This window comes from Ambystoma mexicanum, chromosome 4q (genome assembly GCF_040938575.1).
Source record: "Ambystoma mexicanum isolate Mex_15411 chromosome 4q, UKY_AmexF1_1, whole genome shotgun sequence".
Lineage (NCBI taxonomy): Eukaryota > Metazoa > Chordata > Amphibia > Caudata > Ambystomatidae > Ambystoma > Ambystoma mexicanum.
Genome location: NC_090928.1, coordinates 592,735,491 through 592,762,844, shown reverse-complemented (window position 1 = coordinate 592,762,844; position 27,354 = coordinate 592,735,491). Strand labels below are relative to the sequence as shown.

The following is a 27,354-nucleotide window of genomic DNA, read 5'->3' as shown; positions in this document are numbered from 1 at the left end:
GTTCGTGCAGTAAACGACGGACAGCAGTCCTCTGAAGTCAAGAGGCCTGCGCTACCTATCCAGTGAAGAAACTGGCTACAGCACCCTGCCCCGAGGCAGATGGAGAGCTCGGCATTCACTTACCTAAGGTGAGAGCGTTAACCTTTGGGGTCTACAGGAGAGGAGAAGAGGAAAGAGATAGGGACACCCCAACAACCCCAGTTCATTAACCCCATATTTTCTATCTGCAGACATCTTACTCTACACGTCAGGCATACAGTGCACAGAGGTCCAGCCCAAAGAGCCAACCGGGTGCTACACATCACCTTTGAAGATACGGTAGTCGCCCAGTCAAGACCGGCGCCTCTGCGAGAATCAGGTGAGCGTTACAGTATCATAACAGGTTCCTGGGGTGAACAGCAAAGGATGGGATGGGAGATGCTAGAGGTTTTCTTCAATAAGAGGATTCTGTTTTTTGTTTTCCAAATCAGTGCAACAGCAGTTCGACTTTGGGAAGCCTAGCAAACCTCTCATATACACAGTCAATGGCATGTTAAGCGTTCATGTGAGTGCAATGTATATGAAATCCCCCAGCAGTAGGTTTCCCTGGCACACTGTCCAGCTACCAATCAGTTGCCAGATTCATAGAGAGAAGGAAGAGATGGGAGGGGAAGACAAAATAAAATAATTTGACAATGCAATGCAGCCACAGAGTTTCTGGTCTTTCCAATTCATAGATGGAGTCACTGATAATACACATGTACCACAATTAAAAAAGCGGTATGGCATAGCCATGCCGAGATAATCATTTAGGGGGACTGGGTTGAACTCCTTAACACAGTGGTCCTCATCCAGTAAAAAGGATAACCTTGAAATTCATACTCTAGGCAGCCAGAGCATGAGAGTAAAATACCCTGTCAAAAGATCCTGTCAAAATATACCTCCGCCTATTCAGAGTAGTCAAATGTGTGGACAATGTCAGAGCTTAGAAGGTGCTACTTACAGAATTGCTAATCTTTGCCACTCCACACACTCATTCAGGCCCCTATTATCAGATTTGAACCAGAAAGTCCACCTTTGTGTTATCTTAAACAGAAGGGTCTCCATGTTACCACCCTGGCATATCATTTTACTTATTGAGTTACAGTCCAAGAGAGGCCCTCTCCTCCGTGGTTCATATTTCTGCATTGCTCTACCAATGGAGTATTTACTTGCAGACTCCAAATACATGACTGACTTTTGGATTTATTTTTCATGGCTGGTTTCATCAAGCTAACATATCTCAGTTGTCATGGACATGTAATGAGACAAGTGATGTTACAAAAGTTGGAGTTCTGGAAGGTTCTCTGTTCCCACTTAAGTTAAGAGACCTAAATCAAGCTCTTCCATGTGTGTGGTGTAACTGCAGGAAGACATCCACCACATGGGTTGTGTCCAGTTATCTGAGAAATGTTATATATTTTGTTGTCCACTGGCATATATGTGCATAATCTGCAAATACAGAACATAGGTTAAGGGATCTATCTTGCCCACATTGAGATTATGCATTTTTCTCAAGACTGATGTTTGATTTGATTCTCAAGTAGGAAATAGGTCAAGGCACAGGCCAATCTCTATGTGGCCATTGGTTGTGTATCAATTCCCAGCGTGCTTACTCACAGTGAATTACAAGCTCTGATTTGCTTTTCTCACCATTCTATGCAGGTATCTTTTATCCAAGAAATGAGAGGTCAGATCCTCCGCTTGGGTTTCAAATACCTGTAGGGTAGAAGAATTCCTCCTTCAAATGCAAAAACTGTACATATGGAAGGTTTGCGTGTACAGATTTAAGGTGAAAGCTACCAAAGAGTAAGAGCAAATTACAGTAATTGGTTTCTTGAAGACCATGCTTTTTGTTGGTTCAACTACTGCTAGAATAAGTAGGAACTCCTCCCTTGTGCCGTTTCATGGCAAAACATTTCTTCGGTGTAGCGTGGCCAGCAGGTATTGTGTGCCAAGAAAGCATCTGGTTGGTTTAAATCTTATTCTGTCCTTAATTGTCCATGAACACATTGGCCAGGCTGGATGCAAAAGTCATACCCATAGCCATGCCTCTCCAAGATTAAACAATTGTGTGTAAGGGCAAATTCTGATAATTGCAGAACAAATGAAAAGTCTGCTGCTCCTATAAGTCTGTCCACTTAAGCAGCACTTCCTTAACTAGAAGAGTTTCCTGAAAAACTAGAAACTAGAGTCCCAATCTGGCAGCGCTTTTACTGCCTTGCAACCCTGATGCCTTAATCCGACACTCCAGTTTTCTTTCTTACAAGGTTAACATAGATGCTTGGTCATAATGGATCTACATAGTGTGAACTGATAGGACCAGATTCTGAACAGTGCATGAAGCAGTAAGACCAATCCAACATCCATACAGATATTCTGATTGCACTTTTACACTGCTCTTTTAACGCACAAGGGAACTTAACCCCTGTGTATGACTCTGGTGCCAATGGCTGCCTTTTCATGTCTCCTGACACGTAGCACTTGAAATTTTGAAGCACCATAAACAGGGCTTTCCAAGAAGAAGTGCGGCTTAGTAGTTTGCACTTAGCGAATACAGTTTTCATTCCCTATGGCATTGTGTTCTTTTATGAAATGGCAGGATTAATTGGAGCTCATAAGCATATGAACCCTAACAAAGGCAACTAATAACCTTTAAAAACACTCCCAAGGACCAGACCACAGGTATTGTGTAAGTGTCCTGATGAAGGCTGTACACTCTTACAATGGCTGAAACAGCGAGGCAGGGCATAATCAGTCATCAGCGCCACTTTACTTAATTTTTAGTTGTGCTCTTTTTTAGTGACTGTAGCAGACATTGGTGTTAAGAGCCATGAATAAAGTTATTTGGCATGGAGAACAAAATGCTGCTCCTCATGACTGAAGGGTTTGAGAGAAAAACTGGGCTTATATATTTTAACAATCATCCTTGCTTAATTGTGGACACCTTACACCAATATAAAAAAACATCCGACATCTAATTTCCTTCACTTCTATACTTTCCCTTTTTTTCTTGGTTTACCAGATTTCTTTTGACAACTCGGTCCGTTAGAAAGGCTGTGCAGGAGCTAACACGTGGGACAGACCCCTTTTCTCTAATTGGGATACTTTTGACTCTTAGAACAAACACCACCCTGTGATTTTAACATTATCTATGGGATGAGGTTGTGGCTTTTACTTTGTTGGATTAATTTCAATGAAGTTGGCACATGATCTTTAGCTTGATGACTGTTCCGAATATTAGTCACAGCCAGTGCCAGGGTCAGAAAAGCGTGTACCTTTTTGCCTGCGTTGGGCAGCTGACGGTTGAAGAGCCAGAAGTCATACAGCAAGTAGAAAACCTTTTAGCTTGAGATTCACATAGGGTTTGAAGAAGGTCTAAACTAAGGAGGGAATATTTTCTGCCTCCATGTCATGGTATCTTGTAGTGGTTTTATTGGAAAAGAATTAGCGATATAAATCTACATCTGTTGCTTAAGTGGGCGCCCATTCTTTAGTGCTGAAGGAAGGGGGAAATTATTATGAATTTTAGATCATTCCTCTCAACTTTGCTGCACTGCCTATTATATTGCTATGAAATGTTTATATATGGCTTGCAACATTTATTTGTGCAACAGTAATGGCAAACAAAAGTGGGTGAGATCTTCTGTACTTAAGTTAACATACTATTTGTGCTCAAGTTGACACATTATCCAGTAGAAAGGCCGGGATTTCTGATTCGATTTAAATTCTTGCAGGGCAATAACAATCAAAATTGTTCCGGACAGGGCACTTTGCCATAGTCGTAAAGTTCCATAGGGAGTTGAACTGCCATTTAAAAAACTGTACACTGGGAAAGTGTTAAAGCCAGGAGCAAAGTGAACTGTCATTGGTCTAAAATATAGCATGCTGAAAGTGGGATTTGTCTCAAAACTCTGAGTGAACCCCATCGTCATTTGGCTGAAATCCTACATGCTGGGTATGGGAGGCTAAAAACCTAGGGTAAAATAAACAGTCAGGTATCTAACTATCAGAGGTGAGGAAAGTGTCTTACAAGCCCAAAGTGAAGCCATCTCACTTGGTTAAGATATTGAACACTAGGAAAGCAAGTTAAAGTCCACAGTAAAAGAAATTACAATTTACCTAACATACTGCAAGTTGTGGAAAAGAGCCTGAAAACTCAGCACAATCTGGGCTATCAATTATGCAAATGATTGCCTGCTAAACGAGAGTCTTAAAGCCCAGGATTGACTAAATATATAGTGGTTAAAGTGTCTGCTAGGAAAGTCTTAAGATCAAGAGCAAAATTAATAGTTATTTGTTCAGAATACTGCATCCGGGAAAAGGGAGTCTAAAAGCCGAGACAGGAACTGAGAACCTTCTTAAACCCAAACACTGCAAACTCAAAAAACTAAAAGAAATACAGGAAACAACCCCTGCCATCTTGAAATAGGGTCTCAACAAAATAGAACTGTGTTTAACATTTATCTGTGTGGATGGGCTTGGATAAGATCAAGTCCGTCAGTGTTTAATAGCAGATCACTTGTTTAGTTTGTAGACCCAGTAGAAGCTTAACAGCTAGGCAGCCAGAGTAGACTCTATAAGGCTGTTTGAAAAGAAATGTGTGACAGAAGTGTCAAAGTGAATATTGTAACAGACTAGCAGAAGTACCCATTCTCCGAACAGGTTCTGTAGATAGACACGATAACACTGATCCTGTAGGTCGCTGTTCTGATTCGCTTATCGCTTGACGTGTGTTGCACCCTGAAGTAAACTGCACTGGGAATGGGTGTGTGTGTGGCTGGCTGACATACCCTGGGATCAGACATTGGGGAGGTGAGTTCGTTGGCATGCTGCAGCATACTGGGATCTTCTGTGCTCTCTTCCCCACCTGCCGTCTCACCCTGGAGTGGCGCAGTTCGTTACGGTGCAAATATTTTGGAAACCGATCCAGGAAAGTATGATTTCCTGAGATGAGTAGTGACTTTGAAGTCTCCAGCTGCATCAATGGAATTACGTCCTCAAGTAATGTCATTTTAAACATTTGAGTCTTTAACAATCCGTTTGCCAAAAGCATCTCAGTATATAATCTTTTTTGGGAACAAGGAAGTGCATGGGATAAATATCTTGTCCAATTTAAAATCCTGGCATTATGTCTATAGATCCCCTTTTCAAAATTGCTTTGACATTTTCTTGTAAATGTTCAAACTTTGATACTCTTTGTGGGTTCTTTATTGTTTGGTAGAACTCCACACTAACAATTTCAATTATTATCAAGCATAATGTCTGCCCACAGTTGTTGGAGTGTTTGCCTTCTACCAGGGTTCCTTGGTGAAGTAAGTAGTTAATGTTTTGATGGCGTGGCGCCACCACTTCAAACAGGTCTAGCTGTGCTCCTTGGACACGATCTGTGCTTTGTGCTAGAAGTCTCCCTTCTGTGAAAAGGTTTGTTTGTTAACATACTCAGACTTGGCTCAGTCTGCTTCTTCTTGCGTTACCCAAGTGTTTATGGGCAGGCACTGGTGAACAGCACTGGGTCTGCAATTCGAATCTTTGGGTTATCTCACAGTAATTTATTCCGCAATCCTTACATGGCCTCGAGGTGCTCTGGCGAATCTGAGAGTGGGTGTTGATGGGTTAGGTTAGTGAGAAGAGTGGGAAAATGCTAGAAGGTATTGCTGTTCCATTGGTGTGCACAGGCCCATAGCCTTGTGCGCTGGTCCATTTCTATGTGTCTGTATCGAGAACATAAAGGGATTTGCATACAGAGTGGAGCTTAGTGTACCCTTAGTACTAGGATGCATTGGCGGGGCTGCAGTATGTACATTGGCTTGTAGAAGTGAAGTGTTCTGATGTTTGATATCTTTTGGAAGGTGCACTCAATTGTGATGTGCGAGTGGCTTACTTGGTATGTGTATTGTGTGCTGAGACTTTGAGAGTATTAGTGCAGGGAGCTGCCAGTGGAGACCTCGATGTGCAGATCGAGGAGGGGCACACAGAATCAGGACACCACATACAGCAAAACACTTCCTGAGAGATGAAAACCCCAGGTGCTAATTTCACCCGTCTTGTATTATTGGTTGTCAGGCGGAGTGCTTTTTTCAAACCTATCCAACTTGCTCAGGTTCTGTGCTAAGTGAGCTTACTGGAATTTTTGCCCATCTTGCAACAAACCTCATTTGTCAGGTGAGCAGGGCAGTGCCAGAATCTCTGATCATTTTCCCTGAATTCTACCAGTGTTGCCCACAAACCTCAAACCTACCTCAGAAAGTGCAAACAGTCACAGACCATTCCTACACCAGCTCACACCTGACACCTCACAATTTTGGTCTCAGAATGAGACAAACCCTGCAGGGTGTTCTTCACGAGAAGGTCGATGAGAGAAAGGAGCAGGAAATATAGAAGGTGGAGTGTGGATTCTGCTAAGTGTCCCACAAAAATGGGTCCACCATCACATGGCATAGAAGGGTGTGCATCGCTTGCTGGAAAGCCAAGCAAAGCATGCAGAGCATGAAAGAAGGGAATTCAGGTTGCACAAGAAGGGCACTCCCACATTGCAGATACCCATCTCTGCCAGATCTCCTTGCAAAGCTCTGCTCAAGAGCTAAAGCGTGAACCATGGCAAATGGCGGTTTGCAGCAGTTACTCAATTGTAGAAGCTGCCCTTCCAGAGCTAGGGAGAGTCTGTCCAGACTTGGGCTCCTCCATCGTATACTCTCCAAATAATATCCTTCCAATCACTAATCGCTCCACCCTATATCCCCCCTCTGCAGCTCACCACTCCCACTACCTCTGCTGCCCCCGTACCCTAATTGTAAACCCCCTGTGTGTGCCCCTTATGTGCATTAATTTCCCAGCCTGGTTTGTTTTTTAAATGAAATACATTATATGCCCAAAATGGAGGAAGAGGGCCTGTCTTTCTGGATTAAGGTGGGGTTGGCAGATTTTTCCGCACTTAGAATTTGCTATGAATTCCAGGATGAGTGTCAAAATTGTGTTTGTGTAATTTTTTAGTTAGTTCTGAAAGCTACGAAATGACTTTGTGGGAAAAAGTTAAACAGGGCCTCCCTTTGAAATATGACATGCAACGCAAGAATAAGATTCGGCTAGCATTACAGTGCAGTGGATAGGTGAGCATGATATGTACACATTGTTGGTTGATAAACACTAATATAGAGTAAGAAACATAGTATGTTTACACAAAACTTAAAGACCATAAAATGATATAAAGGTCCCCAACCAATGTGAAAGACAGAGAAACAAGAGGGCAGATTACAAGACAGCACAAGCACACGATGGCAGAGAATACCAAATTAGGGTTTAGAGATGGATAAAGAGCGCAGAACAGTCTCCAAAATACAGTCTCTATGAACAGAAACAATTTTAGTAGTACATGCACTCCCAAAACCTTCTACACTGAATCTCCAGTATTAGTCACAAACAGGGCCCATTTTCAACTTGTTAAGAAGCTTAAACAGACAAATGCAAGATAAAGTGAATAATGTGAGAAACAAATACAGCAATACAAATAACATTCATAATATTACCTACTTACCATTTTCTGATAGGTAAAACTTTGGAGATTGCACAAAGGCAGACTCCTCTTCTCCCACTATGGCCTTAACTCTGCCCGAGTAATAATCCTTTGGATTCTGGACATGTTGGGAAAGATCGCAAAAGTGTTCGGAAATATTCCTGCATGTCTCAACAATGGATGTTTTTGCATCTCTACAATAGGAATACAATATGGTTATGAATGAAGAAGTACCACATGTTAAATTCCCAATTAATTGATAAAAGCATGAGATTGATTAAACAGTGGTAGATAGTTCACGTCCACCGTCCACAGAGTTCTTCAGCAGGGCTAACTAGTGGAACTGCATTCAGGAGGCAGCAATCATGTAGTAGTGTTTGTAAAACATGCATAGAGTACCAGAAATGGATGCCTTGCATACGGTCTTTGTTGGAAGGAAATATGAGAACGCCTGTTCCCCTAGTATTATGGTCATCAATGATTGTAGAAGGGGAGATTCCAGTACCTCTTCGCATGACCAACAAATATTTGCATCCAAAAGCCCAACGTTGTGCACGTTGTGCAAACTCGATGAAAGATCATGACTGTTGGACGAACCCAGGGGCAAGATACACTTGCATGATCACAGTATTTTGGCATATGGCATATTAGTCACTAATATCTGCAACCAGTTTATTCTTCCACTTCCCCTTATACTTTAATGAGTAAATGTAAAATGTCAGGAGAGGGCCAATTCATCTGCACCAGGTAGACGCAGACACTGCACTGAACCTTAGTGTCAAGAGTATTTTTTGGGGACATTGGGGGGGGGGGGGTGCAGTGAGTGTGGTAACATACATGGCAACTATAATTGGAGAGCAGTGAAGGATTCCTTCCAGGTGGTTAATTTGTCGACTGCATCGTTCCTACAACTTCTATATAAATTTCAATTTCTCGAAGGAGACCCAGCATTTCAGCCATTTGTCAGTAAATAAAATACCAGTTTCTCCATCTCTCCCAACAAAAAACATTGTTATCCGACATAACAGGTTTTCTCCAGATGGACACTGAACCATGAAGCAGGCAATTCTTTTATAAGAGATATAAACTGTGGCCACGTCTTTAGCGGTACTTGAATAGTTGGGGGAGGGGGGAGCGGGGAGCCGAGTGGGAGTTCTTAGTTGTTTGCAGACTATTCTCAGTAGATCGAGATTTTAAAGTAGCAGGCTGGACAGCTGCACAGTCTACATGTAACCAATTTGGGAGAAGGCTACTGGAGGTGAAAGCCCAACATGGAGGGGCTTTTAACAAATGCTTAATTGTAGTGCCTAATATCTGGGAAGCCACATCGCTGTGGTTCAACGGGTCTCTTGGGCACACACACCACACCTTCTTGGGGTTCTACCTCAACTGCAAAGCAAGTCTGCAAATGACTTCTGGATATGGTCAACATATATAAAAGGACATTTCAAGGGATTCCAAGATGGCCGCCGGTGCAGCGAGACGTGAGTGAGACTCGCTCCCGCCGGGCCTTTCAGCAGCACCGTAATTAGCAACATTCCGGAGGGTGGCTGATCCTATACCCGGCACCGAATATCGTCCATAGACACAGGACGCACACGGAAGAAGTCTCCCCGACCCCCGTCTTCCAGAGACGCCACGGAGAGGAACCCATCCCTCCCCCCACCGCGCCAGCGATCCGTCCGACGCGGCCCAGGGCAGGGCCGGAGCGCAACGAAGGAACGGAGAGCGGCCGTTTGCCGTGCAGCACAGAGGAGACTGGTGACACGGACGGCCCGGGCTGGAGTAAACCCCGACACAGTAGAATCGACGCCACCAGACACCTGCGAGCGCACGGAGGAAGCGGGGGAGCAGCAAACGAACTCAACCCGATGCCCAGAGCTGAGGGGCGCCAGCAATAGTCCTCCGGCCCAGTGGACTGGAAGTTGAGCTCCCCCCAACTGCCAGATCTCCCCCCCTGCGCAGCGCCGGGCGGACCCCGAGAGCGCTAGGAACCGTGGGATACCCTGACCGCGCAGCGCAAAAGGGAGAGTAAATCCCCCCCCCGAATCACCATCGGCACAACTTGACGCACGCAGAAGGCCCTTCCTTGGGTCACCACTCAGGCTAACGCCGCGCAGCCATCGAAGAGAGAGGGACAGTCACGGACAAATTGCCGGTACTATGTCTAGAGCTAAAGTGAAGGGAGGGGGATCCCAACAGAACCAGCAATCCGCTAAGCAGGACTCCAACCTGGTACAGATGTGGGCGGTGGAGACCCCGGTATCGACAAGAAGTAGGCCCCCGGAGGCCATGCCGTCGTTGCCTGCGACGGAAGCGGTCCATATCACCTCCAGCGACCTACCCCCAACAAAAGAAGATATGCACTCCTGGTTTAAAGAATTACAAGACAAGCTCGTGTCGACGATCCTGGACCAATTTGCTGCAATCAAACACGACATGCAGCAGGCTATCCATGATGTTAAACACGACATTGCGAACCTGGAAGAAAGGACAGATACCCTGGAAAAAATACTGCAGAACGCAGAAGAGGAGGCACTGCAAAACAGCGAAACCCAAGAACACCTCTTCCGCTTGACCCACAACCTGGAAATACAGTGCGAGGACCTAGAAAATAGGTCCCGCAGATCGAACATTCGCATTAAAAATATGCCAGAATCGGTCACGGACAGGGATCTACGGAAAGCGGTGCAGGAGGTCTTCAGAGATATCATAGAAGCACAAGACTCAGACGCAGTGGGGATTGACCGCATCCATAGAGTGGGCCCAAAGCGCACTGGAGCACCAGGGGAGAGACCCAGAGACGTGTTGGCAGCTATATCCTCCTACAGGCTAAAAGAACTCAAACTACGGAGAGCGAGGCAACTAGAACAAATCAGGATGAACGGGGTGGAAATTCAGCTGTTTCAAGACCTATCTGCCACAACACTCCAGAAAAGAAGAGAAATGACCCCACTCACCCGAGAACTGGTCAAGAGAGAGATAAAATACAAATGGACATTCCCTTTCGGTCTACTGTTCGACTGGGAGGGCCAGCAAAGGAGGGTGACCACCATGGAAGAGGGGCTTAGCATCATGGACATCCCGATAGATGAACCATCGACCAAACACGTAAATAAAAGGGGGGAACGGCAGAGCAGACCAGGGGGATGGGAAAGGGTCCGCCAGAAAAGGAAACGGCAAGGAAGGGGAAACGAAGCGTCAAATAACACAACCGAACGGACGTGAATCCACAGCTCAAGATACTCGGTGCCCAGCGGCTGAACACTCAATGCGGAACAGCACCCGATGATGGAACCCGGACTGAGCAGAATCATTAGGCCCGGTGTGGTACCGGAACGACTTACATCAAGGCTAAGGGATGACGAGGGGTTTAGGACTCCCCGCATGGTTCGCCTCGAGCCTACAGATGGCAGGGAGCGATAGGCGGAACGCCAGAGCTACCTTAGGTACCCGGGCCCTCCTCAGGAGCACAAGTTGGACTACAGTTAAAGGTTGGGGACATTCTTACAGTTTGGGGGGGAGGGGTGGGTGGGACGTTTCCGTTCCGGAAGAGAGAGGGGAATGGTCAACTCGGGCGAATGAAGCACCCAGGAAGGACACATGAAATGGGGAAGATAAGATACGTAACCTTAAACGTAAGGGGTCTGAACTCTCCCGTGAAACGGAAAAAAGTGGAGAACATGTTAAGGAAGGAAAAGGCTGAAGTGCTACTGCTCCAAGAGACACATATCAAATTACAGGATAGGGGGAAAATCCGCCTCAGAGGCTACGAAATAATGGCACAATCCAACGCAGCGGAGAAGAGAGCGGGGGTGATGATTGCAATTAAGGAGAGTCTGGAAGCAAGCCTGATTGACAAACTATCCGACAAAGAAGGCCGGTTCGCCTTTGCCAATATCAAACTCCACAACGCCACACTGACACTGGCCTCAGTATACGCCCCTAACACGGGCCAAGACGGCTTCCTGAGAGACACGATGGGGAGGCTGGAGGAGTACGCAAAAGGTGAAATAATCATAGGGGGGACTTTAATATGGCCTGGCATCCTCAGATTGACAGGAGCACGGGTGGGCCCCACCACCAAGGCGCCCCGTCGGATCGACTTAAACGACGGATGGAGGGTATGGCATTGTGCGATGCATGGAGAGAACACAAGGGTCAAACCAAGGGATACACATATTACTCACACGTCCACAACACGATGTCAAGAATTGACTACTTCTGGGTGTCAGTGGGGAACCTGGGTAAAATTCGAAACATGGAACTGGGACCCATCTCTCTGTCAGACCATGCACCCCTTTGGATGGACCTGTCGACCCCAAAGAAAGAGAAAGGAATTTGGAGGTGGCAACTTCCTCAGGAGATACTGTCAGACCCAGTGATGGGAGAATCCATTAGGGACAAGATCACAGAATTTTCTGAAAATAACGATACAGGGGAGATAGCCCTGAGTACGGTGTGGGAGGCATTCAAGGCGGTAATCAGGGGCCACCTAATAGCCCTCAAAGCAGCGAGAGATAAACAATCACAACAATGGGAAACTGAACTGGAAGAGAAGCTGTCCAAATCCGGGGAGAACTACTGGCGAACCCCACCAGGAGCTTAAAGAGGTCACTTAAGCACACAGAGGGGCAACTTGACCTCCTCCGTAGTAAGAAAGCCCAGAGATCCCTCTTATACCTCAAACAGAGATATTATATAAAAGCTAACAAGGCCGACCGCTATTTAGCCCGGCTACTCTCGTCAAAGCGGAAAACAACGACCATTCGGAGCATTAAAAACACACAAGGAGACCAGCTGACGCGCACCGAAGACATAGGGGACACATTCAGGGAATTCTACCAGGGCCTATATGAAACTAAACACCCAGATGAGGCAGACCAAAACAGATTTCTGACATCGATCCCCTTCCAAAAAATACCAGAAAAGGCCAGAACGGATCTTGAGGCCCAGATAACGGAAAGTGAAGTGAAGAAAGCAATAAAAGATCTCCCTCTCAACAAAGCGCCAGGCCCGGATGGCTTTACTGCCCCATTCTACAAAAAATATGAAGGCCTCCTCACCCCCTTCCTCACGAGACTACTAAACACCTTTAGAGATAGAGGGAACATTACTCCATCCATGAACGAAGCTAAAATACTGGTATTCCACAAACAAGGGAAAGACCCCACCCTCACAGGCTCATACAGACCGATCGCCCTGATCAATTTAGATGCAAAAATATACACAAAAATCCTGGCCGCCAGACTATCCCCACTGCTTCCCTCCCTAATAAACCCGGACCAATCGGGATTCATACCAGGGAGGCAGACGCACGACAACACAAGAAGGCTACTCCATCTAACAGAAAAAATTAACATAACCCGCACCCCAGCAGTCCTATTATCTTTAGATGCAGAAAAAGCCTTTGACCGGGTTGAATGGTCAATGCTCTTCAAAATTATGGCACATATGGGATTCGGGACCCAATATATAAACATGATTAAGGCCAACTACTCCTCCCCATCAGCTAGAATAGCGGTAAATGGGGTGGTCACGGAGAGGGTGGGAATCTCTAGGGGAACAAAACAAGGCTGCCCTCTATCGCCGCTCCTATACGCGCTGTTCCTAGAACCACTATTAATCAAAATTAGAGAATCGGACCAAATCAAGGGAATCGAGATGGCGGGTAAACAACATAAGGTAATAGCCTACGCAGATGACATGTTACTGGCACTCGAACGCCCAGCCCAGTCCATCCCCGCGGCATTCCACCTACTTGAGTCATTCGGGGATATATCGGGTCTAAAAATAAACAAAAAAAAGTCAGAAATCTTACTCCTAGCCGGGAGCAGGGAATCACTGAATAGAGAAGCAGGGCAGTTTGGCCTAAAAATTGCAGAGGAAGGTATAAAATATCTGGGTATAACACCCACACAGAAGGTAGAGGCACTATACAAAAGTAACTACCCCCAACTCCTGGCAAGAATACAAAAAGAGCTAGAATGGTGGTGCCCCCTAAATATCTCATGGTGGGGAAGAATCCAATTGATTAAAATTAACATCCTCCCGAAACTGCTATATCACTTCCAATCCCTCCCGATCGTGATCCCTGATTCCTTCTTCAAGACACTGGCAAAATCAGTCTCATCTTTTATTTGGAATAGAAAACCCCCCAGAGTAGCCAGATCAGTTCTCACGTCCCACACTTAAGAACTATTACCAAGCAGCACAGCTATGGATCCTGAAAGAATGGCTGGGAGACAATCAGCGAACGATCTGGGTGACCCAGGACAGAGCGGTCGCAAGAACACCACTGGAGGACTTATTGTGGAAATCAAAACAGCATAGGCACCCGAACCTGCGCATTAGCGAGATCATGAAGGCCACAATGAAAGCCTGGGACGAGCAGACACGGAAAGGGCACATTACCACCGCTCCAGCCCCGTTCACTCCAATCTGCAGGAATCCGCAGTTCCCACCAGGTACAGAGCAAGGCGCATACGAGAACTGGGAGGAAGCAGGTTGTAGAAAAATTGGGGAAATGTTCGTAGACCAAGAACTGAGATCCTTCGCCAACTGCAAAACACTATGGAACCTCACAAATGCGGATAGATACAAATATGAACAACTCAGACACTGGCTATCCTCACCCGAGATTACACACGCCGCGACGAGGGAACTTACCGCCTTTGAAAAGTTTCTCCTTACCAACTCAGGAGACAAAAAGCTAGTCTCCACTCTACAAATTCATAAATACACAGGAGGAAGACATAAAGTGGGCATATATAAAAAAATGGGAAAAAACTCTGGGAGAGGACATCACACCACAACAGTGGCAGTCGCTATGGGCAGATATCCCCAAACTAACCCGAGCTGCCCAAACCAGAGAAATGTGGACAGAAATTATTACACAATGGCATTACACCCCAGAGAGGGTACATAGCATGTTCCCACATGCTCCTAACCAATGCTGGAGAGGCTGCACAGAAGCAGGCACATGGAGACACATTTGGTGGGACTGCCCAAAGGTCAAAGGCTTCTGGACAGAAGTAATATCAGAACTAAAGAAGATATATCCAGAAGCGGAACATTTTCCAGAAAAACTATGGCTCTGCGGACTTAAAGGGCAGCACGCCAAAACACTCACTAAGGCGCAATGGAGGAGTTTTATGGGCCTAGTCATAGCGGCCTGGGCCACGATCTCACAGGGATGGAAGAAGAAAGATCCACCATTGATATACACATGGCTATATAAGGTCTGGTCCCAAATGACCATGGAAAAGATAACCCACAATATTCAAGGAACACAAGGCACCTTCACAAAAGAATGGGGAGGAGTACTAGAATATCTTTAATCAGATTATATGGCACAGTGGTGCCCGCACTATATAAAAATAACAGACTTCTTCACTTCTTAATCGACACCGAGGACATTTGATCATGGACTTCTCTTCCGAACGGGATGGGTGGTGGGGGGGGAGGGGGGTGTGGGTTGGGAAAGTTGGGGAATATTCACTTTTGTACTTTCTATGAAAACAATAAAATAGGTTTACAAAAAAAAAAAGGACATTTCAAAAGAGTAACATTTTAATGCTGGCAACTTTAGTCAACAATGTAAAATTTAGTTTAGACCACCACTGCACATCCTACTTCAATCTAGTAATGTGTCTCTCTATATAAGTGCAATAAAGTTCTTAGGGTCCCCTGGAACCTCAAACCCTAAGTATATGAAGTTTTCCTTTGCACAACTCATACCCATTCTGTTAACATTTCCCTCTGACATGTTCCTGTTATTTTGAGGTAAGGAAATGATCCAGAACTCATGAAGAGTGGGGGAGTTTACTTTGGAAAGGTGGTCAAGGAGATCATCTGCAAAGGCAAATACTATAGATTCAACATATCCCCTCTTTACGCCTTTAATTTTCTTGTCTGCTATCAGCACGTCAAATAGTGACTCACGTGCTAAACAGGAGAAAAAGAGGGAAAGGACACCCTTGCAATCGCCCTTCTGTAACCCGAATGGCCTCAAGGTTACTCGGTTAACTAACCCTTCGGAATCTTGCTCAAAAGGTGAGAGATTTGAGGGTATACCTTAGATACACCCACACCACCGTGTTGAATGCTTTCCCTGCATCAACACACACTGCTGCAAGCCAGAATGGCGAACTATGATTTAGATGCAAAATATTCAAGAATTGTTGCATATTACCACTCCCATAGTGCTCCTTTATAAGTCCCACTTGATTCCTGTAAATGAGTAGGGTAGCTAAACGTGGCATAAAAACATTTACCAGAAGCATATCCTCATTTAGTAGAGCAATGGGTTAGTAGTTTGCCCAATCTGTTGGATATTGATCTGGTTTAAAACTAAAATTAGAGTAGCCAAAGCTTGTCCATAGACATTGGATTTTCCCCCTGGCAATTTAATTGAATAAACATGTGGTCAAGGGTGAGGGGATATTTTCAAAGGTACTAAAGAACTCTGTGGTGAACAAGAAGGAGGACTTGGAAGATTAGGGTCATATTCAATGAGCTTTTATTAAAATAAAACAAAAACGCCCAACTAGCCCCATTACATTGCTAGGTAGGCATGTTCCCTACCTAGCAATACAAAAAGCTAAAAGGTGCCAGTTAATGTCCAAAATAAAGTTCTTCAGTTAGAATCTTATCCAACTAACTTGCCCTACCACTTTAAAAAAAAAACATCTAACTGAAAAGGATGTACAATAGCCTCAGAAGGGCTTCTGCCTGGCCCAGCTTATTCTCGACTTGTTCTCAGTTGCTTTTTCACAGTAGGATTTTCTTCAGTCTATGTATCAAGTTACAGGTTTCAATCTCTTTTTAGTAAAGAAAATTGTCTCTTGATGTGAACATTTCCATTCCTCGAAAATTGCTTGGAAATAAAGACTTTCACCTTTGAGGCGTTGGGATGCTTCCAAAGGCCTATAATCCTCAGTCAGTTTGTTTTTCATTCACATAGGGCAGCTGTCCACCCAGGTTTGTCAGACCTTTATGACTGCTGTGGCTTTCTGAGCCCTAATTCAAAGTGCTCATGTCTCTTTCTTTTCCCCTTAAATAGGGTATTCATACAGTGTTTTCTCAAGCTCCCATAACCCAGCTTTCCCAGCCGTTGTTCACAATGTTCGTTTCCCTCTTGATCCCCCTTTCGTAGGGTGTTTGCGCTCCCGTAACCTAGTCGACCTTCGTAGCCTTCTCTCAATGTGTTCGTACTCTCAGCGGTACTCTCGCAATTGTTATTTCTCAGGCTCCTATAACCTCGTCAGCTTTCCCTCTGGCTACTTGTCTCGGTAGCGAGGGTACAACTTGTGCAGAGCTCAGGGACCCAGGCTCCTTCATAAAATATGGTTTTAGCATCTGTTACCAGCCTACCAGCCCACCCCAGCTCCTTCGTGATTGCACCACCAGACGAGACGGGTGTGTTTCCATCTCTTCTCCGACTTCGGCTCCTTGGTCGGGTAGAATGCCAACTTTCAGGCGTTCAGCCAGTGTTTCGCTCTCCCTTTTCGCTGCCACTGGCTCCGTGGCCAAGCGTGGCTCTTCCCCCTCTAGGACATCAATGCTGCGGAGGCTCGTCTCTTTGTAGCCGTTCTACCTCTGTAGGAGTCTCTCCTCCATTTACAATCTGTTCTCCTCTTATGCACGTCGCAGGAATAAACAGAACAGTGTCCTTCATGGACAATGGCATTCAGGCTGTGGGCTGTGTTCAGCGTTACCTGTAGCCAACAGAGGTGAAGAAGGATCTTTGCGGAATATAGTCGTTACAGGAGATATTGATGTCTTCTCCACATCCGTATATGCAGAGAAGGTGGTTTGGACAGGGAGTTCTGCACTAGAATGGGAGTACTTATCCCCAAGAGGGGAGTCCCTCCCAGTGAGGTGCCACTTGCCGAGGCTCCTAGGGAGGTTATTGCGTAGCTGGTTCACCTCCCTAGCTACAAAAGGTGGTGGATCCCCTGCAGGGAGAAGGGACGAATTGTCCAAATTCGTCACAACTCCAATGTGAACCTTCCGGTCCCAGAGACATTAAGGTACATATTTTGCAATGCAGTGTGGTAGATCAGAACCAGGAGAAGGACCCAGTGGCATTTTTATGGGACTTTCCTTTATTCACACTCACATAACCCAACCTTTCCCTAACATAACCCAACCTTTCCCTAAAGCTAAGAATCTTTGCCCCGTTCTATAAAGGAAACTCAAAGAACAGGTGCTCGTCAAGATGTTTCTACAAAACCAAGAAATGCCCCTGTCTAGAATCCTACTCCAACATGAATCTGTCCTTACCACTATAAAAGAAAGCATATAACTACAACAAAAAATACAATAAGGCCCGATGGCCCAATCAAGTGAATGGTGGTCGGTTTCTGTCCCCCACCCTTGTGTCTTTCATAAGAGGGCTCCTCAGTCCTGGTCCATAGTCTAAGCTGGTAGGCTAAACGTCTCTTTCACATAGTTGCAAGAAGTCCATACAAGAAAGGACTCCGATCACCCAGGAGCCAAAGAAAAGGGGATCACCCCAAGTATCTCAGCCGCCTTGGGGTCTTATATATTTCACCCTACTTTAGAGTTTCACTTCTCTCTGCACGCCTTGCGGCCCGGTTTCCTTCCCCCCCACCTCGAGGTTTCATTCATGTTACCCTGCCATAGGGTCCTGTTTATTACCCCCACTTAGGGTTTTTTATCAAGTCTGGGTCCCCACTCCTGCTTACCCGGGGCAACTGCGTACCTTTAGCCTAGCTGCAGTGCTCCTCAGGAGAATCTAGGAGGTCCAGGCCACAGCGCTTCTCAGTCGCTCTCCTAGCACTCCCCGTCAGGGGGGAGCTGCCCTTCTTTCCCACTGTATTGCTGTGGGTCTCTGGTGTGGGGCGGCTGCTCGCTGCTCCTTTTGGCTGAGTGGTACCACGTGGGCTCTGCCAGGTCGATCACGTCTCCACACCGCGTGTATGCTCTGCCACACCACCCAGGGGGAGGGCTTCTCCTATTTCCAGCTCCGCTGCGCGGTCTGTCTCCTGCTGCTCCAACAGTGATTGGAGTTTATCCTTCCTCCGGCCAGGGGGTGGGTCCTACCAGAGTGTTCTTGTTCCTGATGAACCGGGTGAATAAAGGAGGGCAGAAACCACACCAGCCATTCTGATAGGATGTTTCCAGTCATCATATGGATGAGTGCCCATTTAGCCAACAGAAATACTAGGGTTTTAATCATAGGGGGGATTATTCACATCCATTTCTACAGACCTCTTGTCCTCTAAAGTGGGGGGGGGGAAATGACCCCCACTTGCCCTGTCCACTAGGGGGTGTTATGCTTACCAGGCTCATCTCCCTAGTTCCCAAGAGGGTGGCTCCCACTTGGGGACAGGGGACGAATCGCCATATTAGTCACAGCACACACAACGTCTGTCTGTTCTATAGTGGTATCTAAGCAGAGTTGTGCATTTGCCGACAATGTTAGCAAGTGGATTGTGGAGAAGAAAGATTGCAATTATGCATCCTGTGAGGTGGCACTAAGCTATAGAATTCCCTAAAAATGCATGGAACATCCTGCCATTTGGTCAATGCATATTGATATTTTCCCATCACCCATGGGCGTAGGACATGGGGGGGGATAGAGGGGACAAATCCCCCCCCACAATTTTAAGTGGGGGGGATGTAATGGCATTTAATCCCCCAGAATATGTGTTTGGTGTGTCATGCACAGTGCAATGCACTGTGTCTCTGCACAGCACTGTGTGTGTGTATGATGTCATGTCTATCCCTGGTCACTGGTGTAATGGGGGGCCCGCACCCTCTGCGGAGTGGGGGGCCCTGCTAGCACATGTCCTGGGAGTAGGCCCCACTTGGAGAAAAAAAATGCAAACAAATATTTACATTTTTTTAATCTTTCATTTTGAATTCACTCTGTATTCATAAAGAAACTATTTCTGTAACAGAAATAATTTCTTTATGAAGGCAGAGTGACTACAAAAAGAAACTTTCTTTTTGAAGTCTGAGGGCTCTCCCACCCCATGACATGGAAGACCCCAGGCTGAAGGCCTCCATGTCATGGGGTGGGGGAGCCCTATGACTTAAAAAAGAAATAGTTTATTTTTGAAATCACTCTCCCTTCATAAAGAAAGTATATCCATTATGGTTCGGTCCTTAATGGAAATAATGTATTTATGACGCCAGAGTGACTTCCAAAAGAAATGGTTTGTTTTTGAAGTAATAGGGCTCTGCTCAACCCTATGACGTGTGAGTGTATGGTGAAAGGGTGCACAGAAATGTATGGGTGGCTGGGTGTGCGCGTGTGTGTGTGTATCTACGGTGAAAGGGTGCACACTTAAATGTATGGATGGCTGGGTGTGCGTGTGTGTGTGTGTATATGGTGAATGTTGTGTGTGCTTGTGTTCAGGGGTGCAACAAAACTTTCATGTCGGGGGCTAATCATTCAAATGTTGGGATAGGCGCTAACTTTACGGGCGTGGAGGAGGGGCAAACTTATTTGTGTGGGTGCATCTAACTTCTTTACACATTTTAATTAGACTATTCTAGTGCCGCTTCAATGTTAAAAGCAGTTAACTCTCTCCTTTAAGTCTGAAAGCACCCACTTATGGACTGCTGTGAGAATGATTGGTCTCCTGTTCCGCCTCTACCCTTCCAATCACTCCACTGGCATGCAAGTACTAAACCCACATCAAGATTTAAATTGCCTAAAAAATGTAGCATTTGAATGCAGGTACTAACAGTGAATTGCTTTATGCTAGTAATTGCTGGCCCCTTGTTAACAGCGAAACCCAGGTGCCGTTTAACATCTATGTCCTGTTCTGTCCGGCAACTGCTCTGAAGATCAGCCAGGTTGAGCCAACATAGCCCAAAATTGCAGGGGGGGTGGTGTTGGGAGTGCTGAAGCCCAGTCAACTCAATGGTGTTACGCCACCTGCTTGTGTTGAATGCCTTGATTACTTACTGGTAATCGTCATTACTCCTAGCCCTATTCTTCCTCGTCCCTATACTTGTGTATGAGGCAGTACTTGTGTGTATGAGGCAATTTGCCTCATACACAAGTACTGGGATGAGGTAGATGTACATAGAGGTAATGCCTGACTTGGCTATCTGTAATCTGTATTACTTCTAGTCCCACTCTTCCTCATCTCAGTACTTAACTATGAGGCAAGGAGTTTTATACATAAGCTCTGGGACAAGCAAGAGGGACGGGAAGGTAATTCTGCGCAAAGGAGCTGATTTTGGAGGTTGGGGTAGGGCGTGGGAGGCAGAGGGGATGTGTGGGGGGGCAGGATTGTGCGATAAATCATAATGGTTGTCTATGTCCAGACTAAGCAAGCATGATATGTGGTATTAGTGGCTAGAGAGGCATTTTGGTGCAGCCAGTCTGGTCATTCCTCAGTTTGGTATGACTGTTTTTTAACTGCACATTTCTGATAAAGCAGTCCTGCTAAGTGTAATTACCTGGCTAGGCTGGTTGCATATGGTCTTTCCCCTTCTGTAATGGCTTGGCAGGTGAAGAACGGTGGTCTGGAGGGTTGCCCAGAGCATTGCCAGTGGTTAAGATTCATTCTAAACCTTCCAGCCATCACCTCTTTGTTTTTGCTTTGTCACCCCGAGTGGGACGGGTATGCCCAGACGTGGGTCCCGTGCCTGCTGGGCCTAGAGACCCAAGCTACTCCTCACTGATGAGCCCCAACAAGGGCGAAACATGTTTGGGGATGCTTGTGGTCTCGTGCAGAAGGGATGTGGCCTAGCAGTTCGGGCTGGACTGCCCCTTTTGGGGTGGGGCCAAGCCTGATTTGCATATGGTCTTTCCCCTTCTGTAATGGCTTGGCAGGTGAAGAACGGTGGTCTGGAGGGTTGCCCAGAGCATTGCCAGTGGTTAAGATTCATTCTAAACCTTCCAGCCATCACCTCTTTGTTTTTGCTTTGTCACCCCGAGTGGGACGGGTATGCCCAGACGTGGGTCCCGTGCCTGCTGGGCCTAGAGACCCAAGCTACTCCTCACTGATGAGCCCCAACAAGGGCGAAACATGTTTGGGGATGCTTGTGGTCTCGTGCAGAAGGGATGTGGCCTAGCAGTTCGGGCTGGACTGCCCCTTTTGGGGTGGGGCCAAGCCTGATTTGCATATGGTCTTTCCCCTTCTGTAATGGCTTGGCAGGTGAAGAACGGTGGTCTGGAGGGTTGCCCAGAGCATTGCCAGTGGTTAAGATTCATTCTAAACCTTCCAGCCATCACCTCTTTGTTTTTGCTTTGTCACCCCGAGTGGGACGGGTATGCCCAGACGTGGGTCCCGTGCCTGCTGGGCCTAGAGACCCAAGCTACTCCTCACTGATGAGCCCCAACAAGGGCGAAACATGTTTGGGGATGCTTGTGGTCTCGTGCAGAAGGGATGTGGCCTAGCAGTTCGGGCTGGACTGCCCCTTTTGGGGTGGGGCCAAGCCTGATTTGCATATGGTCTTTCCCCTTCTGGAATGGCTTGGCAGGTGAAGAACGGTGGTCTGGAGGGTTGCCCAGAGCATTGCCAGTGGTTAAGATTCATTCTAAACCTTCCAGCCATCACCTCTTTGTTTTTGTATTTGGGTGCTGCCAGTCTAGCCGTTTCTTACTGCAGCATTGTATATTTTTCTGGGCATCTGTGACAAAATGATTTATAACACGCCTGTACACAATTGTTTCTAGGCGTGACAAGACAAGGGAGGGAAGACAAAGGGAGGACAAGACAAACAATCTTACTAGGCCTTGTGTCATTCAGATCGTGCAAGTGCGAGAACGAGAAATGCAAGGTGAAAGGGAGGGGGAAGTGCAAGGAAGAGGGGAGGGGAAAACAGGGCAGTAATGCTCTGAGCAAGTGCAGCCAGGGCAGTGCAGCTCTGGGTAGTGCATGGAGAACTAGGGACTGTAGGGTTACATTTACAGCCCCTAAGTGCGTGGTAGGCCCGGAGGCAGTGCAAATGTGACTCATCAAGAAAGAGCCTGGACTCAGTGAGACTCCGAGCGTAGCCAAGCAACCAGTCGGTACAGCAGGCAGGTAGGTCAGCAGGGGAGGGTGAGAGAGAAAGCAGAGGAGAAGAGGAAAGTTTTGAGCTGCTTCTGGAAATTCAGATGGTCCGCTCAAGTTTGAGAGGGGCAGGGAAGCCATTCCAGAGGGAGGCACCTGCAGGGGAGGGATCTACGACCCACTCTCTGCCTGGAGAAGCGTCTAACCCTTGGAGAATTGGAGGTAGCATGGGGAAGGGCTCGAGAAGGAAGGTATTTTGGAGGAGAGCGTTGGATATAGTGTGGGCCCCGACCCCAAAAAGCCTTGTGGACAATGCAAAGGGTGTTGAACTTGGTCCTTGCAGCCGCCGGAAGCCAGTGGAGAGATTTCAGGGCGGAGCAATACGATCCCTGAGCTTGAGGCCAAGGATAAGTCTCACAGTCCTGTTCTGGCTTAGTTGCAGAGGGCAGAGAGTAGAGGAAGGCAGATTGAGAAAGAGGCTGTTGCAGTAGTCCAGCCTAGAGACAAACAGGGCTCTGGAGACAGTGAGAGTCCCTTTGAGGAGGTGCATCTGATAGTGGGAATTCTTGGCAATGTCTGAGATGGGAGGAGAGAAAGAAAGAGTGGAGTCAAAGATGACACCAAGATTTTTTGCCTCGCAGGAAGGCGAAGGAAGAGGGCCCAAGGTGGGCAGCCTGAGTGAGAGAGGGAAAGCAGGGGCAGGGGTCCTAATGAGAAGTATCTCTTTCTTATTGGCATTAAGGCAGATATCATTGGAGGCGCACCGATCCTGATACGCAGATAGATGGTCATGAATGAGCGAGAGAGGAGAGGGGCATGAACGAAAGCTAAGTGTCATCTGCATAACACTGAAAGTTAGAGGAGAAGGTAGAGATCAGGTGGTTCAAAGGGGCCAAGTAGAGGTTGAAAAACTAGGGTGAGAGGATAGAGCCTGGGAAACGCAACAGGTAGAGAGGGAGGGGGCAGAGAAAAAGGGACCAAGTTGGACCTCGGAGGGGCAGTCCAAGAGGAAGGAGATCAGCCACTCCAGGGCCTGATCCTTGATGCCCAGGTTCTCACATAGTCGATTGATCAGGATGGCGTGGTTGACTATGTCGAAAGTAGAGGAAAGATCAAGGAGGATTAGGACAGAAGGAATGCTGGAATGAAGGTCAGAGAGCAGATCTTCACGGGTTTTCAGGAATGCAGTTTCCATGCCTCTGGCAGCTCTGAAGCCAGACTGATGGTCATGGAGACAACACATTCAGTGTGGAGAGTAAACTGGGCGACGGCCAGCTTTTCCAAGAGTTTGCCCAGGAAAGGGGTGAAGGAGATTGGGCGATAGTTGTCGGGCAGGTAGGATCGCCACACAGCTGCTTGAGGAGTGGGTGCACAAGGGAGTCCTGAAGGGAAGAGGGGAACGTTCCAGTGGTGAAAGAGTGATTACAGAAATTGGCCAAGGCTGGAGCAAGGGCTCTGGAGGAACAGGGAGCACCTGTTTGGGAGACACTTTCATAGATCGGACTTCTCTAGAAACCTTGTCCGGTGTTGTCAGAGAGAAGGAGGAGAAAGGAGGAGAGGTAGAGATGGCCAAAGGGGGGCCAAGAGAGGCAGAGGAACAGGAGATAGAGTACAGGATGTCCTGAGTTTTAGAGGAGAAGTGAGAGGCCAGAGGCATACAGAGAGCCTGGGAGGGAACAGGAGAGGTAGAGCCTGCAACAGGATTGGCCAGTTCCTTGCAGATTTTAAAGAGTTTTGGCCGTGTTGTTAGAAGCCGTAGAGACCCAGGCTTGAATGTGTGCTCTCTTCTTGATGAGTGTTATTGCTTCGACTGGCATTTTGGTGCAACCAGTCTAGGTATGTCTAAATCTGGCCTGGCATGCTTGACTGTAATGTTATTACGTGTCTACACTGGTCCACATTGTGCAGCCAGTGGGACATGTTTTCAATGTGGCATGGCATTTTTAATAGCACAGCATTCATTTTCCTGTGCACTGTTAGCGACTTGCATGTATTGAATTGGTGTTATCCTACAAAATAATCGCAAACACTCTGGCTTTTTAGGCAATTTTTCTCAGAAACTGTGCTGTATATTGCATTACAATGCATATTTATATCTTTCTCCTAGTACAGTGTGTGGCATACCCCTTCAGCAGCACGTTCCTGGGTATTGTGCAAGCATTATAATCTAGGCTGGCCCAGAGTGTGGCACGACCCGTGATTTGTTGCTGAGTTGGGGGTTTGGGGGGGCCCTTCAGCATGGCTCACTGGGGAGCCCCCATATTTTGTGTTACGCCATTGCAGTGGTCATCCCATGTTGGTCTGTGACACTTGGCAGGGGAGAATCAGTGGCCTATCCTAGGCTGGTCTAGTAGTATAAATAGCGAGGTCAGTCCCTAAAACCTCTGTCGCTATTTATAGTGTGTGTGCACAGCTGTACATCTATTTTTTTGCGCGACTGATAGTGATCATTGAACTGTAAAATAAAGAGCGCTCTGAAGGAGGTACCCCAGCAAAACTAAATGTCAGATTTACCCACCAGTATGTCACTCGTCCTTAAAACGGTGAAGTCCCAGAAGAGATATTATTTGTAAGGTAGCTCACTTAGTTAATGATCCAAATGGAGATTGTGCACAGGTATACGTAACACCTGTGTTCAGCACCTGGCTTAATCTTCCGGTGGGATAATAGGAGGTGTGAATGCATTCAGCTTTCGATGCAACAGAGCATTTTCCAGGTCAATTGGTTCAGAAAAAGTGGTGGAAAACACCATTACTGTCGCTTTTTCTAATTGGCCAGATTTTCATGCATTTTCTGGGCGGAGTTCGGGAGCCAAGTGGACACACCAGGGCCCCCTGTATTTCCCACTCTACCAGGCAAATACGGCCTTACTGCCAGCATGGATTCCTCTGGGATCTGCTTGGAAATTAAACCTGGTAAAAGCAGGCAGAGTACAGAGGAAGCCATTGCCAATTCCGTCAGCAATTGCGCGAGGTATTTACACTCTTCCAGAGTGGAAAAGCAAGGTGATTTCACCTGCCTTTCACACTAAAATCTTCAATTTTGTGGCAGAAAAGTAAAACATTGCGCCAATGGAAGTGGTCCACTCCATGCAGTTTACTTTGCGCCTTGATGCTTGGGGGTTTTGCGTGATGCTACACATGTAATAAATAAATACATTTAACATGACCCCAGATAAATGTCAATTCGTGATCAGAATGAGTGAGCATGCCATGTCGCTGGTAAGAGGGTGGGTGTCCTGTGCTTCTTACATGCGTTGGCAAATGCCCTTAATTGCCAACTCGCGTTAAACAGGTGCTTAAACTCATCAGTGTGGATTACTCATTAATAAATCGACTGATGTATTTGAAATGGCCAATTTCGCACTTTGGGTGGCATTATCAAAGTGGGAGAATGTTGCCCAGAATGTGCCTTCTCTGCGGAGTTAATTGTGCCCACCCCGAGGAAGAAGTGTGAAAAACCCACAAGGGCACCATGCCCTGCTCTGTGTGCGTCTTCCCCACAGGGCGACAGATGTCAACTCAGACATGGGTAAGTCTCAGGTGGCAAAGGATTCCAGACTTCTGAGGCTGATAACATTAGTAGCATTGAGTTGCATGCCACCTGACAGGTATGTGTGATAAAGTTGCAAAGCAGAGCTGTTAGTGGGCTAAAGCAGGAGGCAATGTCTGCCTGCCCTCAAAAGGTACATACAACCTAAAGGAATAGCCCCCCCCACCATCATGGCTTTACGGGCCAGGCTCTAAACCAGGGCAAGAATGCCCTCCAATCATCCATGCCCTCTGGGTGGTTTTTCCCTCGTGCTCCAGGAACCCTGTTGAGCAACCTCTGTGCTTTCCAGGGGATACCAACGCTATTTAAAGCCAGAAGTCTAAAAGGTAATCGCTTAATTGCAGCAGGAAATTAGCTTCTGGGGTGATCAAAATGTCTTACTAAGTGTGACATCATCACCTTCATGTATAAGCAATGTGTGTGTTCTCGTGTTTCTTCATCCACTGAATTACTGTTAGAAAGAAAGGCAAGTGTTGTGTCTCTTGTGTAGGAATTAGGAAGGCAGTTGCCAGCCTCTGGCATAATATGCCCATTTTCTTCCAATATTGGCTAGATGTTGCCCTCTTATGGCCATATAGAAGCATTATGGCAGTGACTGGCAAATGCCTTTCCCCTGCAGACAGAAAAGCAGAAATAAGAGGCCAATTCAAGACACAGAACAAATAGAAGTTAAGACAGACTGCAGATGCCATTGCTGTGTTAGGGAGAATATGTTGTGTTCAAGCAAGGAGATATGTATTAAGCAAGCAAGCAGGGAGACAAGGGAGAGGCAAAGAAAGGCCAGAGGGGCGCTTTGAGTAGTGTAACAGGGCAGATGATCCATGCTCCGCCGTTCTAGTAACATATGAGAGAAGCAAATAGAACAGGCTTTGCAGCAAATGTTAAACAAAAAATAATAATAATAATACTTTAATGTGATATAGATTGAAGAATTCAAACTTTACACATGTTGCTTATACATAATCAAAAAAAGAAAAGTTTTAAAAAATATGCAATTTATACAATTATGTAAGTATAAAAGGAAAAGGTCAAGTATATCTAAATACATATAACTTTACAATATCCAAAAACTTCCTAATTAAAACTTCATAATAAAACATCATTTCACCCATTTATTTACATCCAGATGCCCATCGCTTTTTCAATCTGGAGCCATACATTATATAATGCAATATAAAGATGCATGTTTACTGAATTAGTGCAGTATAGCCAAAATTGATTTTCCGGTATAGATTCCAGATTATGGGCAAATTCTCCTAGATATTTGACAATTGTGGGTCTCAT

The 27,354-nt window shown here is 46.3% G+C and overlaps 1 protein-coding gene across 2 annotated transcripts in view; it reads right to left on the bottom strand.

Moving 5' to 3' along the window:
• The window catches only part of IFNGR1 (interferon gamma receptor 1), a 385,004-nt gene that overhangs the window by 106,769 nt on the left and 250,881 nt on the right, over positions 1-27,354 (bottom strand). For both annotated transcript variants that reach the window (XM_069608140.1, XM_069608141.1), the window contains one exon: positions 7,553-7,725. In XM_069608140.1, the coding sequence (XP_069464241.1) occupies positions 7,553-7,725 (173 nt within the window). The remainder of the gene's footprint in view (positions 1-7,552; positions 7,726-27,354) is intronic.